This window comes from Heterodontus francisci, unplaced genomic scaffold (assembly GCF_036365525.1).
Source record: "Heterodontus francisci isolate sHetFra1 unplaced genomic scaffold, sHetFra1.hap1 HAP1_SCAFFOLD_157, whole genome shotgun sequence".
Classification (NCBI taxonomy): Eukaryota; Metazoa; Chordata; class Chondrichthyes; order Heterodontiformes; family Heterodontidae; genus Heterodontus; species Heterodontus francisci.
Genome location: NW_027140118.1, coordinates 986,877 through 1,002,892, shown reverse-complemented (window position 1 = coordinate 1,002,892; position 16,016 = coordinate 986,877). Strand labels below are relative to the sequence as shown.

Here is a 16,016-nt window from a genome sequence, read left to right as displayed (position 1 = left end):
GAACGTGTTTCTGATCCAGAAATCCAGTCACCTCGAGAAATAAAATCTGAGTCAATGTGACTGTCTCCTCCTGAGAGCAGTGATTATTTATGGTCTAGTTTAAATGGAATAAAATGACATGAAAGTTACAAACAAACTGAAATCACGTTCTTTAACCATTCGCGATGGGTGGGAATCTTCCCAAACCCATTGCTCATCTTACTATACACACTGATATAGACACACTCGCACTGTGATAGGCCACCTTCACAGGGTGATAGTGAACGGATTTCTGACAGTGTTCAGTCAGTAAACCGACCATTAAAATGGGGTATTTAAGTGGAAGTGACATTTGTTTAGACAAAATTCGGTATGAAATATAAAACACAGACCTGAACGCCGGATCTGATAGGAATCCTTGCCAGGTGGAATATTCTCAATCTCTTCATAAATTGCTTGGTATAAACCAGCCGGTGAACCCTTGCCACCAGTGACAGAACCTGTCAGATGAAGGGTAGGGAGATTAAAGTTTAGTTGCAAACCACGAGCGTTTAACAGTAAATTATCTGCGAACACATCCAAATCACAGAGATGCCGATAGTAAAGAGACAAAGCCAGGTATTGTGAATGCGGAGTAGTTTTGTTGTGCTTATTTTCGGATAAGTCTATGTATCTATTTTTTTTGCATTCTCATATATTTACCTGCAGCAGACTGGGGATAAATTCAATCAAGTTTGTTAGAAACGATCTCCCCCTGACAAAGCCATGCTGAGTTCCCCGATTAATGCCTGCCTGTCCAAGTGGAGATTAATCTTGTTCCTCAGGATTTTTTCCAATAGTTTCCGTACCACTGATGTTGGATTCACCAACCAGTAATTATCTGGTTTATCCCTGCTACCCCTCTTGAATAATGGTACCACATTCACTGTCCTCAGTCCTCTGGTACATCTCCTGTGATCAGACAGGATTTGAAAATCTGTGTCAAAGCCCCTGCTATCTCTTCCCTTGTCTCACGTAACAGTATGTGGCACATCCTCCCAGGGCGGTACTGTGGCGCAGTGGTTAGCACCGCAGCAACCCGGGTTCAATTAGATTAGATTAGAGATACAGCACTGAAACAGGCCCTTCGGCCCACCGAGTCTGTGCCGAACATCAACCACCCATCCACACTAATCCTACACTAATCCCATATTCCTGCCAAACATCCCCACCTGTCCCTATATTTCCCTACCACCTACCTATACTAGTGACAATTTATAATGGCCAATTTACCTATCAACCTGCAAGTCTTTTGGCTTGTGGGAGGAAACCGGAGCACCCGGAGAAAACCCACGCAGACACAGGGAGAACTTGCAAACTCCACACAGGCAGTACCCGGAATCGAACCCGGGTCCCTGGAGCTGTGAGGCTGCGGTGCTAACCACTGCGCCACTGTGCCGCCCTTACCTGCGTACTGCCTGCGTGGAGTTTGCAAGTGCTCCCTGTGTCAGCGTGTGATTCCTCTGGGTGCTCCGGTTTCCTCCCACATGCCAAAGAATTTCAGGTTGACAGGTAAATTGGCCATTGTAAATTGCTCCTAGTTTAGGTAGGTGGCTGGGAAATATAGGGACAGGTGGGTATGTGGTAGGAATATGAAATTAGTGTAGGATTAGTATAAATGGGTGGTTGATGGTCGGCACAGACTTGGTGGGCCGAAGGGCCTGTTTCAGTGCTGTATTTCTAAACTAAGCTATCTCATCTGGGCCTGAGGATTTATCCATTTTAAGCCCACTAAAACATCTAATACTTCCTACCTTTCAATGTTAATTTATTCAAGTATATCACAATTCCCTTCCCTGATCTCTACACCAACATCATCCATCTCCATGGTGAACACAGATGAAAAGTAATAATTTAAAACCTAATCTATGTCATCCGGCTCCACACAGATGTCTACTTTGGTCCCTAATCGGCCCTACTCTTTCCCTGGTTATCCTCTTTCCATGAATATACTTTAAAAACTCCTTGGTATTGTCCTTTATCTTGCTCACAAGTGTTTTTGCATGCCCCCTCTTCGCTCTCCAAAGTCATTTTTTAAGTATGGCCTGTGCTTTCTATACTTTTTTAGGGCTTGCGCTATTTTCAGCGCTCTGAATCTGTCATAAACCTCCTTTTTATTCCTTATCTAATCCTCCATAACCCTTGACATCCAGGGTTCCCTTGGACTTGTTGCTCCTACCCTTCAACTTTACGGGAATATGTTGGCCCTGATCTCTCCTATTTCCTTTTTGAAGGTAAGAGCCCATGGGATCCAGGGCAATTTGGAAAATTGGATCCAAAGTTGGCTTAGTGCCGGAGGCAGAGGGTGACGGTCAAGGGTTATTTTTGCGATTGGAAGCCAGGGACCAGTGGTGTACTGCAGGGATCGGTGCTGGGGCCATTACTGTTTGTGATGTACATTAATGATTTAGACGTGGATATAGGAGGTATGTCAGTAAGACCGCAGATGACACGAACACTACTGGTGTCATAAACAGTGAGGAGGAAAGCCTTAGATTGCAGGACGATATAGATGGGCTGGTAAGATGGGCGAGGGAGTAGCAAATGGACTTTAATCCTCAGAAGTGTGAGGTGATACACTTTCGGAGGACCAACAAGGCAAGGGAGTATACAATGGATGGTAGGACCCTAGGAAGTACAAAGGGTAAGAGGGACCTTGGCGTACTTGTCCATAGATCACTTAAGGCAGCAGCACAGGGAGATAAGTTGGTTAGGAAGGCATATGGGATACTTGTATGTATTAGCCGAGTCATATAATATAAGAGCGGGGAGGTTATGATGGAGCTGTATAAAATTATAGTTAAGCCACAGCTGGAGTACTGTGTACAGTTCTGGTCACCACTCCAAAGGAAGGATGTGATTGCACTGGAGAGAGTGCAGAGGCGATTCACCAGGATGTTGCCTGGGCTGGAGCATTTCAGCTATGAAGAGTGACTGGATAGGCTAGAGTTGTTTTCTTTAGAGCAGAGAAGGCTGAGGTGGGACCTGATTGAAGTATACAAAATTGTGAAGGGCATTGATATGATAGATCGGAAGAAACATGCTCCCTTAGCGGCGGGGTCAGTAACCAAGGGGGATAGATTTCATGTAAGGGGCAGGTGTTTGAGAGGGGTATTGAGGAAGAAACTATTCACAAAGAGGATGATTGGAGACTGGAACACACTGCCAGAAGGGGTGGTAGAGGCAGTACCCCTCACAAAATTTAAGGTATTTAGATGAGCATTTGAAATGGGATAGCATGCAAAGCTAAGGGCCAAGTGCTGGGTAACGGGATTAGAATAGATAGGTGCTTGATGGCTGGCACAGACACGTTGGGCCGAAGGGAGTGTTTCTCTGCTGCATAACTCTATGACTCCATGACCTGATCTCGTGCTTGTGATCGTTTGCAAACTACTTCCAGTCTAGTCAAGTTACAAGGCTCGATCTTTTCAGCTTTATGATTGTCTTGTTACAGAGGCTGTTCTGGCCGGGTCCTTGGCAGAGATAACAGGTCTATGCTGTCCTAGCTATGGACTCTTTCTTATTCAGAGAGAGAAAGAGAGATTTTTCTATAAGAACTCTATATTATTATGAAAAGTGCTTTTTATTAAGAGGTCCATTTCTTATAATAAATCAGGAGTGGGTTAGATGGGTGAAATATGAGTGCAAGCGTTGTTTTGGAATGTCGAATCACCGCTGGTGAATACAGGAGGTCCTATACAAGTATCACTTGTCAAAATAACTGACAGGCCCGGTTAGACAACTCGCGATTGGATGCCCAGAGCCCGAATCTGAAGGGCAGGAATTGATACCCAATGGATGAAGGAAGATGAACAGTCAAATAAATAGCTGAATGCACAGCCCAAAAAATCAAATTATCTTCCTGATCCATTGTTACAATAAGTAAATTCTTCCAGAGTTTCATGTATTATGTGATGAACTCTCACAGTGAATGTGAACACTTCAAATCACTCTCCGTTTTGAATGTCACATTTTATTCATTCTGGAGCACCTTGAATGGAGAAAACCAGCAAAAACGACTGCAATGTATTTCTAACAAGGTCACCTGACAGTCCATAGAAAGCTGCATTGACCGAAAGTCTTGCAAGTATATGACATGAAATCTGCGATTTTCTGTTTGTTCCACGGTAAGATATGAGCCTCACCTCTTCTGATTGACTTTTTCTGTATAACCACCATCAGTGAGACCAACACACAGATTAGCAGGACTCCGAAGCAGACTGCAACTAGGATGGAAGTAGTTTTATATCCCTGTTCTTAATGACAAAAATAAAGAAAGGTTTAGCACAGACACAGTCCATCTTGTGTGATAAAATATTTGCAAGAAGTATTTAATAATTATATCCACTGCTTCCAGGCAATGAGTTGGGCTGAACATTCCCCATTATGTGGTGCACATTGCACCAGAGGAAAGTGTGAAACAATCTAAATTACAGAGACAGTGCCCCCATGTTTCTGATCAGTGCAGGACAGTTCAGGTACAGCCAGAAACTGGGATTAGCGGAATTTAAACTGGACCATTTGAAATATGCGGTGAGGCAACAAAATGTTCCAGTCAATGAAAACGTGCACATAGCATCTTCAGAAAATGACAACAATACCAATTCAACTAATACAAACTCCAATGCTAGCTGGACTATTAATAATGGTAAGTACCTGCAGATGTGGATGGGAAAGCAATTGGAGGCACATCGAACCCTTTGGAATATATTGTACAAAAAGTTCAGGAGGATGAAATTTCAGCACTTTCCATTTAAACGATAAATACTGTTCTTAATTTCCCGAACTAATGAGTCAATTTAACAAAACAAGGTACCCTAACCCCACTCTCCAAACCCTGCCACCCTCACCGGAACAAATCACACTGGCATCTTCCTTGTGATCACAGTCAGATTGAGCCGGCGATGAGGAAGGACAGTCGGCCAGAGAAGATTCGCTTCCAGTGCACTTCACCTCATCAAGCCAGATAACACCGTCACCCTGAGAAAAAGTAGCTCCTCCGGGGGCCAATAGAGCGTGACCACAACCCAGCTGTCTGCAGACAACATTGGCATCGGACAAATCCCAGGAGTCATCACAAACCGTGCCCCAGCTGTTATTGCACAATATCTCCACTCTCCCAGAGCAGTTGGTGTTACCTCCAAACAGGCGCAACCAATGTCCAGAATCTGGCAAAGAGAATCAATTATTATTATTGATGTAGTATAAGACAGGAGTACAAGTCAGATAGTTGGTATAATAAAGAGGAAGTAGCACCTGGTGAAAGTACATGTTTACAATCATATTCTCGAATGCAGTCCTCTGATCGATGGAGCTGCTCCTCAGTTACTTTTGCTTCTGTTGAGAAGAGAAACATGCTGACTGTATCAGCCACCAATGTTTGAAATGACACTCACAGATTGAGACGTTTGTTGTGTTACCTGAACAAATAACACCAGCATCCTCCCTGTGTTCACAGTTGTGTTTCCCCCACGGTTCTGTTTGACACTGCCAAAGGAACGATTCGTGTGAAATACACTCCATCCCATCGAGCCAAATGGGTCCAGATCCTTCTCCGAATGACAGAGTGTAATAATCGATAGAACTGAGGGGACCGCATTGTAACTGTTTACAGATCACTTCTGCATCAGGTCCATCAAGTCTATCCGAGCACACTGTTCCCCAGGTGCCATTGTAGAACACTTCCACTCTCCCCTCACAGCGATGCTTCCCATTCACCAGCCGCAGCTCTTTGTGCTCTGTCAATGACACAATTGATATCCAGGTGTTTGGATTGATAACTCGTTGTATGTTCATACTGCACAGCTCAACACATGCTGCACCAGTTGTGTTCACTGATTTCCGGTAATTATTCAAGAAAAGCGAGAGAAAAACACCGGCAGCCCATAATGTATTAAAGAATAATCAACACGGATTGAACAACAGAAAGACAAACAACGTTACTGAATTGTTTTCAGACGTTACAGAAAGATAACGGGGATAATGCAGTCGATGCAACATGCACGTTTTTTTCAGAAGGCCTCCGACAAGGAACCACATCGTGAGATCATGACTGGGGTCAGAGCATGTGAAGTCAAGAGATCAGTGGAAGAATAGTATAAGACGAGCTACAAAGCACACTGTCGGGTTTAAATGTGGTAACCCAGAATGGCGGAAGGTGGGAAGTCGTGTTCCACAGGTCTGGGGTCACTGCTGCTCAATATTTACATAAACAATTTTGACTTAGACAAGGGAGACATGATTTCAAAATTTCAGATGACAGCAATTTGGGGATATAGTTAACACTAAGAACAACAAATACGAAATACGGAAGACGTTAGTAAAAGAGCCGAATGGGCAAACAATTGCCAAATGAGTTGAATACAGATAAGTCTAAGGTGGTCAGTGTTGATAGGAAGAATAAAGAGGCAACGTACTTCTTGTAAAATAAGGATTAAAATGATGTATAACAGCAAAGAGACCTCGGGATACAGGGGCACTAATCACTTATAAAGTGACAGAGACCGAAGCTAGTGATCATAAATATAGGATGATCATGAACAAATCTAATAAGATATTCAGGAGAATTATTTTTTTTAGCTCGGAGTGGTTTGAATTTTGAATTCCGAACACATGCAATTGTTGAAGTGATGAGCGTCGATGCCTTCAAGGTAAAGCTGTATAGGTACATGAAGAAGAAAGAAGTAGGCGGATATGCAAAGAGGGTTAGATGCAGTGATATGGGGCGATACTCGTGGGCAACATAAACACCACATTGACCAGTAAGGCCGAATGGCCAGATTCTGTGCTGTCCATTGTATGTAATTCGATGTCATATCTTCCCTGTGAAGCCATGTGCACAACACTACGGAAAATGGGCACATGGAAGCACCCTTACCTGAACACAAGATCCTCACATCTTCTTTATGAGAACAGTCGTGGTTACCCCACGATGCTGAGGGACATTCCCAGAGAAATGATTCGTTACCGAAACACTTCAGTTCATCCAACCAAACTGGCCCTGAGCCTCGTTCACAAGATGCCGGAAGTGCCAGGTCCAAGGCCTTTCCACAACCCAGCTGTTTGCAAACCACGTCAGCGTCCGCCAGATCCCAGGAATCATCACAGACTGAACCCCATATCCCATTGTAATAAATCTCCACTCGGCCAGTACATGGGCTTCCACCGTCAGACAGCCTTACCTGCACGTGGTCTGTTGGACAACAGTACAGGAGGATTATACTTTCAATAGACATTCACCTCATCACTCAATGCAACTCATTGCACCATCACCAGCTTTAAAACAAGACATGTTAAATGCGCCTGCGACAGGTAAATAAAGCTATAAAACAGAATATCTGTTTACACATGCTTCTTACACAGAATGTAATGAATAGAAATGTTTCAGATATCCTACTACATCTGGCTTTGACATGTTATGTTCTCCAGTTCCCATTTTATGTTTTGAATGCTGTGTACGTTGTTGTACAGGCGATCACTCACACGATTAACAATTAATTTATACCCATGTTATATTACTGTGTATGTTCGTTGTCCATGTATGTTACCCTTATCTGTTATCTTGGTCAAACATTTACTGTCATCTCCTATTGCCTTTATCTTGAATTGCAAGTGACTTGCATTTATCTAGCGCCATTAACGTAATGCAACATCCCAAGGCGCAGTACAGGAGTGATATCAAAGAAAATTTAACACAGAGCACCTAAGAATATATTAGGTCACATGACCAAAAGCGAAGTCAAAGAGTTTGTTTGTTATGGAGTATCTTGAAGCAGGGAAGAGAGGTTGACAGGCAGAGAGATTTAAGGAAGCAATTCTGGAGCGTGTGACCTTTGCAGCTAAAGGCACGGCCGCCATGGTGCGCAATTGAAATCAGGAATGCTCAAGAAGCCAGAACTGGGAGCTGCCAGTCTGGAGCCGATTGCAAAGAGAGGAGCTGCGAGGCCAGGAAGGGATTTGAAAACAAGGATGAGAAATTTAAAACCGCGCATTGCTGGGAAAAGTAGGTCAGTGAGCAGAGGGCAGATGCCTGAGTGGCAATTGGTCGAGACAGCAGAATTTGCAGAGGTTGGAACTAAGGAAGCCAGCCAGGAGTACATTAGAATTATCGAGTCTGGAGGGAAAAGGGCAATCGACAAGAATAGATCACGGCAAATTCGGGTGATGTCATGGAGGTGAAAATAGACAGTGTTAATGAAGATATGGAGATTTGGTAGGAGGCTCACCCCGGGATCAAATGTAACACCAAGATTACAAGCAGTCTGCCTGAGTCACAGACAGTTGGTGTGGCGAGAAATGGAGTTGGCAGCAAGGAAACATGCGATGGGCTCTGATGGTTTCTATCTTTTCAATACTGAGTTGGAGGAATTTTATGCTGATGCAGTACTGAATGTCAGACTGGAATTCTGACAGTGTACAGGCTGCGGAGGGCTCAAGAGAGCTGAATGTGAGGTAGAGTTGGATACAGTGAGATACATGTGGAAACTGAGGCTCAGTTTGTGGATATCACTGAAAGGCCGCATGTAAATGAGAAATGAGGTATCAATGGATAGATCCTTTGGTGACACTGTAGGTGACTTTGCAGGAGCGGGAAGAGAAGACATTGCCGGTAACTTTCTGACTATGACTGCACAGATAAGACTAGAACGAGCTGGGTGCAGTCCCACCCAGCCAGGGGATAATGGAGAGGGGTTGGAGAGGAATTTCATGATCAATCATATCAACATTTGTAGACAAGTCAAGAAATAGGAGGAGGAAACGTTTAGATTTGTTACAATCACTTAGGATGACATTTGTGACTTTGATAAGAGTTATTCTGGTCTTGTGGTGTGGATAGAAATCGGATTTGAGGAATTGGAACATGCAGTCCATAAAAGATGAGCATGGATTTGGGAGGCGACAACACATTCAAGGACGTTGGCGAGCAACGAACAGTTGGAGCTGGGGCAATAATTTGCATGGACAGGTGGTCAATGGTTTCTTTCTGAGGAGAGGCATGATGACTGCTGATTTGAAGGAGAGGGGGCTGAACATGAAGAGAGAAAGAGAGAATCGTTAATATTGTCAGCTGTCATGGGACCCAGGAAGGGAATGTCTCTGTTCAGTATCTTAGTAGAAATAAGGCGCACACAGGAAGACGTGGATTTCATCAACAGCATAGGTTCAGAGAGAGCGTGAAGGACTCTAGGAGAGAAACAAGAAAAGCGAATTCAGGGTGATGGTGCGGGGTGGGGTTGAACAACTGATAGGAAGTTAGGCCCGGTGGATTGGGGAAGAAAGGTAAGTTGTGGAGGCGACTGAACAGATATTTTTGAACTTTGTGACAAAAAGTCTAGGAGTCCTCTCATTTATTTTTGGAGTTCAGGGTGGACGAGGCAGGGGAGTGGTTCAGGGGGAAGATTTATGATGGAGAAGATATGCTGCGCGTTTCCTTTGCCTTCCTGGATGATCATTGTCTAACGGGTGGTTTTAGCAAAGAAGAGCAGGACCCGATGATGCTTTATGTGATTGATCCATTCAGGATTATATTACCAGATTGTTGGCCAGATGTCACCCAGCCTTTCTGTTTTTTTTTTAATTCTTTCATGGGGTGTGGGTGTTACTGGCAAGGCCAGAATTTCTTTTATCCACCCTATATATTACTTCCAATTCATACTGGAGAATGTAACGTCCACAAGTTCTACCCTTGAACATCAGTCTTGCAATATGCAGTATCTTCGTGTAGAACTATGTTCCAGGGTCGTGTTGATTATAACATTATCATAAATCGATGTAATATTAATTGCATAACAGAATCACTTACTTTTGTAAGGATGGGACTCTGTCTTTGACAATGAAGACATTTGAGTAATTTTAGAGATAAACCATACGTCTGAACAGGGAATATGCAGACCTCTCTGTCCAGACAGGCTGCTGCTATTATGTTCAATGAGCAGACGAAACTTGTGAGGCATATTATCAATTGCTATTGTCTGTAAAATATCAATGATCTAAACTAACAATTATATCAATATATGACTGTTGGAGTGAACAAAGAGGGCAGAAAACAGGATCTCTCTGCAAAATGTTGGACAGGATCAGGAAGTGTCATTGGACAATTGAACTCCAGATGTGTAGACCTCCTGGCTGAGCAGGAAACCAGTATTTAATCTGGACGAGACAGAAATGATTGGACTAATTGCTTCAGGCACTTTGGGGAATAAGAATCAGGATGTGACCCATCAGATAGAGAAGTAGAAGACAAGGAGAAGACACATGGCTTCTGTAGGCGGACATAAATGTTGGGTGGAGCTGAACATCTACCTAACTAAAGAACAAGATGACATACTCTACTCTGTCCAGTGACTGAGTGTGTAATAACCATTCGGCACTGTAAACTTCTGACGTGAAACGATGGAATGTATTGAATGCCGCTGTGTCCGAACAAAATACTTACTGTAACCAATCGGTATTAAATCTGAATCATTAACTATCTCATATGTTGTAAGTTCCACTCTGTCATATTTAAATAAATGTTCGTTGGAACAACCCCAAACTATCATTAGCGAAATATCAGCACGGTTTTGTGAAGGGTAGGTCGTACCTCACAAACCTTATTGAGTTTTTCTAGAAGGTGACCAAACAGGTGGATGAGGGTAAAGCAGTGGATGTGGTGTATATGGATTTCAGTAAGGCGTTTGATAAGGTTCCCCACGGTAGGCTATTGCAGAAAATACGGAAGTATGGGGTTGAAGGTGATTTAGAGCTTTCGATCAGAAATTGGCTAGCTGAAAGAAGACAGAGTGTGGTGGTTGATGGCAAATGTTCATCCTGGAGTTTAGTTACAAGTGGTGTACCGCAAGGATCTGTTTTGGTGCCACTGTTGTTTGTCATTTTCATAAATGACCTGGAAGAGGGTGTAGAAGGGTGGGTTAGTAAATTTCCGGATGACACGAAGGTCGGTGGAGTTGTGGATAGTGCCGAAGGATGTTGTCGGGTACAGAGGGACATAGATAGGCTGCAGAGCTGGGCTGAGAGATGGCAAATGGAGTTTAATGCGGAAACGTGTGAGGTGATTCACTTTGGAGGGAGTAACAGGAATTCAGAGTACTGGGCTAATGGGAAGATTCTTGGTAGTGTAGATGAACAGAGAGATCTTGGTGTCCAGGTACATAAATCCCTGAAGGTTGCTACCCAGGTTAATAGGGCTGTTAAGAAGGCATATGGTGTGTTAGCTTTTATTAGTAGGGGGATCGAGTTTCGGAGCCACGAGGTCATGCTGCAGCTGTACAAAACTCTGGTGAGACCGCACCTGGAGTATTGCGTGCAGTTCTGGTCACCGCATTATGGGAAGGATGTGGAAGCTTTGGAAAGTGTGCAGAGGAGATTTACTAGGATGTTGCCTGGTATGGAGGGAAGGTCTTACGAGGAAAGGCTGAGGGACTTGAGGTTGTTTTGGTTGGAGAGAAGGAGGAGGAGAGGTGACTTAATGGAGACATATAAGATAATCAGAGGGTTAGATAGGGTGGATAGTGAGAGTCTTTTTCCTCAGATGGTGATGGCAAACACGAGGGGACATAGCTTTAAGTTAAGGGGTGATAGATATAGGACAGATGCCAGAGGTAGTTTCTTTACTCAGAGAGTAGTATGGGCGTGGAACGCTCTGCCTGCAGCAATAGTAGACTCGCCAACTTTAAGGGCATTTAAGTGGTCATTGGATAGACATATGGATGAAAATGGAATAGTGTAGGTCAGATGGTTTCACAGGTCGGCGCAACATCGAGGGCCGAAGGGCCTGTACTGCGCTGAGATATTCTGATTCTAATTCTAAAAAACAAACATCGGTCGAGGCTTTCATTCTGCACAATCCAACTTCCCCAGAACATATGCCTGCATTGACATGCTGCACAATGGAACTTTCAAGCATCTGGTCCAAAACATCTGTCTACTTTTATACACAGCCTAATGAAACTTACACCAGAACAACTCCCACACAGCTACCTGCTCTTATATACTGTACAATGGAACTGATTGCAATCTCGACGCCGGATTTTATACCACAGCTGAGAGTCCAATTCTGTATTCTATTTATCACAAAATAGAGATCTTTCACCTCTATCATCATTCACCTCCCTTCCTGCCGCAGCCCATCTGCTGCTGAAATGCTCACCCATGCTTTGTTGTCTGTGGAACAGCATATTTCAATGTTCTCCCGGGTGATAACCCATCCTGCATCCTCCAGAAACATCAGCTCATCCAAAGCTTTGTCGCCTGCCCTCCATTAAGCCCCTCTCAGGAAAGCCACTGCACTCACTGTTATCCCTGCTGCCAATGCATCGAGTTTTCAATTATGATCTTCATGTTCAGACACCTTCATGCTCTCCCCCTGCCATCAGTATAACCTCCTCCAGCCTGAATCATTTCGAGAGCTCTGCATTTATCTGAATCCAGCTTCTTGTACATCTCCCACTTCCATCCCCCACAACTTTCAGTCTAGCCTTTAACTATCTAACCACCCAGATGAGAATTTCCACCCCAAACATCTCTGTGTCTCCGCCTCTTCAAATCCAACCATCTGACTAAACATTTAGTCACCCACTCTAACATCTCTTTGTCTGGCTCTGTGTCAGTTTTCTGTCCGATTACATTCCTGATAAACTCTTTGTGATGTATGTGTTTATTGAAAGTTCTGTGAGAAAAAAGTTCTTGTTGTTTAATTGTGTCCGTGTTCTCTCTCCCTGAACACCACCCCATCCATCCCCAGCTCCCCCACCGCCCACCATGCTCATCCCCTACCCCCAAATGAAATTACTGATTTGAGACACCCAGGAACAAGTAACCTGTATTATCACTTTTCTCAGCAGATTAGACATTTCACTTCTTTGTTATTGTAAAAGCAGTGAAGAATTTGTTTACCTGAACACAGGACCCCAACATCCATACTGTCAGTGAGAGACGAATTCAATGTGAACAAACTGCAGTTCTGGAGCTGCAATTCATTTCCGACACATTGGACATCATTCACCCAGATGGGTCCTTCACTCTTTCCGTCCTTTGAATAGTTATAAGCGGCTGTCGCTTCACCGCAGCCCAGCTGTGTACAGACCACGTTGGCATCATTCAGGGTCCAGAGTCTGTCCTGCAATCTCCTCCAGCTGCCGGTGTAGTAAATCTCCACTCGCCCATCACACCAGCTTCCCCCGTTAGTCAGCCTTAGTGACCAATTTTCATCTACAATATGAAACACAATGGTGAAATTGAAGCATAATTCACTGCCACCAGAAAAAGTATTAATTTTGATGGTTACTATTTCTGTCATCATTGTTCAGAAGGCGTGTCGGCAGATGTTGCTCACCATCATCTTTTATCAGTAAATACATTTTGGAGACATACCGAGTCGCTTCCGCTGTTTAAACTGGGGGCCAAGGGTAAAATGAACTGGAGGTGAGCGCGGCACATACCGGCAATGGATAAGTGATGAGACCGAAGGGTGGTGCAGGGGCTTTAAATAGCTCCTGACAGATGACAGTTCCTTTCATCCCATATGGAGAGAAACAGACAAGTTTACGTTGCCACAATGCTTCCGATGACATCTCAAGTCGCCTCACAGGCAATGAAGCACTTTTGATTTGTCGTCACTAATGCAATAGGTGACAGACCCGAGGGACTGAAGGTTGTCCTCCTGTCCACATGTACTGATATTTCCTGCTCTCGCCCTGTACTTGAAGCATCATCAACGTTTCTTCCAATTTCTCCCCCTCATTTTCACATAGTCCATCTTCAACTCTTCCATTCCCTTCCACAACATCTGTGTCTCTGATTCTGGGGACTCTCACAGTTATCTTGTCTATGATTCCTCACACCACGAATACTAGAATGACTCTATCACATTCTTCCACTTTCTCCATCTGCATTGTATCTGTCTGGTGATGCAACCGATCATACCAGTGCTTCCAGATATGTCGTCCTTTTTCCACATCCGAGGACTCTCCTCACCTCCTCATCCACCCACCATGGTTGACAGGGCCCCATCACGTCCATTCCATTTCCCATACTTCTGCTTTAACCCTTTCCCCCCTCGCAGAACCATGATAGGATTCTGCTTCTCCTCATCTTCCACTCCATCAGCTTCCATATTCAACAGATGATCTTCCATCATTTACACCACCTTTAATGTGATACCACTACCAAGCACATCTTCCCCTTCCCTCCACTTTTAACATTCCAAAGGGACCATTCCCTCTGTGACACCCTGATGCACTCTTCGCACTCTTCAATCATTCTCAGCAACCCTTCCCACAGGAACTTCCCAGGCAAGCGCAGAAGATGCAACCACTGCCTTGTTACCTCCACCTTTCTCACCGTCCAAGCCGACAAACATTGCTTCCAAGTTAAACAACGATTTGCTCGTACTGCTTTCTCTTTAGTATACTGTATTTACTGTATTGACTGATTATGATGCTTCTCCTTTACATTGGCACAGCAAACACAGTTGAGTGATTACTTTGCAGAACACCTTTGTTTAGTCTGCAAGCTTTCCCTTTATCTTCCAGTTGCCTGTCATTTTCATTGTATACTCCACTCCCACTCTGATCTCTCCCTCCTTTTTCTCCTACACAGTTCCAATGAAGGCTAACATAAGTTTGAGAAATAGCAAATTAAAAGCAAAATACTGCAGATGCTGGAAATCTGAAATAAAAACAAGAAATGCTGGAAATACTCAGCAGGTCTGGCAGCATCTGTGGAGAGAGAAGCAGAGTTAATGTTTCAGATCAGTGACCCGCCTTCACAACTGACAAATATTAGAAACGTAAAAGGTTATAAGCAAGTTAAGTGGGGGTGGGGCAAGAGATAACAAAGGAGAAGGTGTAGATAGGATGAGGTTACAGAATAGCTGACCAGAATGACATGGAGCAAAGATGTGTTAATGGTGCGTTGAAAGACAAAGCATTAGTACAGAAAGGGTTTTAACGGACTGAAAACTGAACAGCCACAAGTACAAACATAAAAAAACAGTGGGTAAACCAACTGAACAAACTAAGATGAAATAATATAAAAACAAAAACAAATTAAAAAGGGAAAAGAAAAAATAACTAAAAATAAAAGTAAAATGGAGGGCCCGTCATGCTCTGAAATTATTGAACTCAATGTTCAGTCCGGCAGGCTGTGGAGTGCCTGATCGTTAAATGAGATGCTGTTCCTCGAGCTTGCGTTGATGTTCACTGGAACATTGCAGTAATCCCAGGACAGAGATGTGAGCATGGGAGCAAGGGGAGTGATGAAATGGCAAACAACCAGAAGCTCAGGGTCCTGCTTGAGGACTGTTGGAGGTGTTCACAAATCAGTCACGCAGTCTGCGTTTGGTCTCCCCAGTGTCGAGGAAACCACATTGTGAGCAGCGAATACATTATAGTACATTGAAAGAAGTACAAGTAAATCGCTGTTTCATCTGTAAGGGGTGTTTGGGGCCTGGAATAGTGAGGAGAAAGGAGGTAAATGGGCAGGCATTACACCTCCTGCGATTGCAGGGGCAGGTGCCGTGGGAAGGGGATGAGGTGGTGGGGTAGCGGAGGAGTGGATCAGGGTGTCACGGAGGGAACGATCCCTTCAGAATGCTGACAGGGGAAGGGAGGGGAAGATGCGTTTGATAGTGGCATCACGCTGGAGGTGGCGGAAATGGCGGAAGATGATCCTTTGGATATGGTGGCTGATGGGGTGGAAAGTGAGGACAAGGGGAACCCTGTCACGGTTCGGGGAGGGAGGGAAAGGGGAGAGGGTAGAGGTGCAGGAAACGGGCCAGACACCGTTGAGGGCTCTGAAAGCCACAGAGGTTGTAAGGACCTCCTATAAGGACTCCATTCCATTCTCCCAGTTTCTCCGTCTCCGTCGCATCTGCTCTGATGATGCTGCCTTCCATGACAGCGTTTCTGATGTGTCTTCCTTTTTCCTCAACCGAGGATTCCCCCCCCCCACTGCGATTTGCTTGTACTTCTTTCAATGTAGTATACTGCATTCGCAAC

The 16,016-nt window shown here is 44.2% G+C and overlaps 1 protein-coding gene across 1 annotated transcript; it reads right to left on the bottom strand.

Moving 5' to 3' along the window:
• Positions 1-6,261: 6,261 nt before the first annotated feature.
• LOC137358851 (scavenger receptor cysteine-rich type 1 protein M130-like) lies at positions 6,262-13,215 on the bottom strand. The gene is made up of 3 exons (XM_068025068.1): positions 12,913-13,215; positions 6,902-7,210; positions 6,262-6,302 (listed from the first exon to the last, which is right to left on the bottom strand). Exons 1-3 carry the CDS (start codon positions 12,935-12,937, stop codon positions 6,262-6,264), a joined length of 375 nt encoding a protein of 124 aa, XP_067881169.1. The 5' UTR covers positions 12,938-13,215.
• Between the last annotated feature and the right edge of the window lie 2,801 nt (positions 13,216-16,016).

Coding starts and splice junctions, on each gene's coding strand:
- LOC137358851 (XM_068025068.1), bottom strand. CDS start 12,937: ATGGATGTTGGGGTCCTGTGTTCAG. Junction 7,211..12,912: donor TGTTGGGGTCCTGTGTTCAG/GTAAACAAATTC, acceptor GTTGTCCAACAG/ACCACGTGCAGGTAAGGCTG. Junction 6,303..6,901: donor AGAAGATGTGAGGATCTTGT/GTTCAGGTAAGG, acceptor TGTTGTTCTTAG/TGTTAACTATATCCCCAAAT.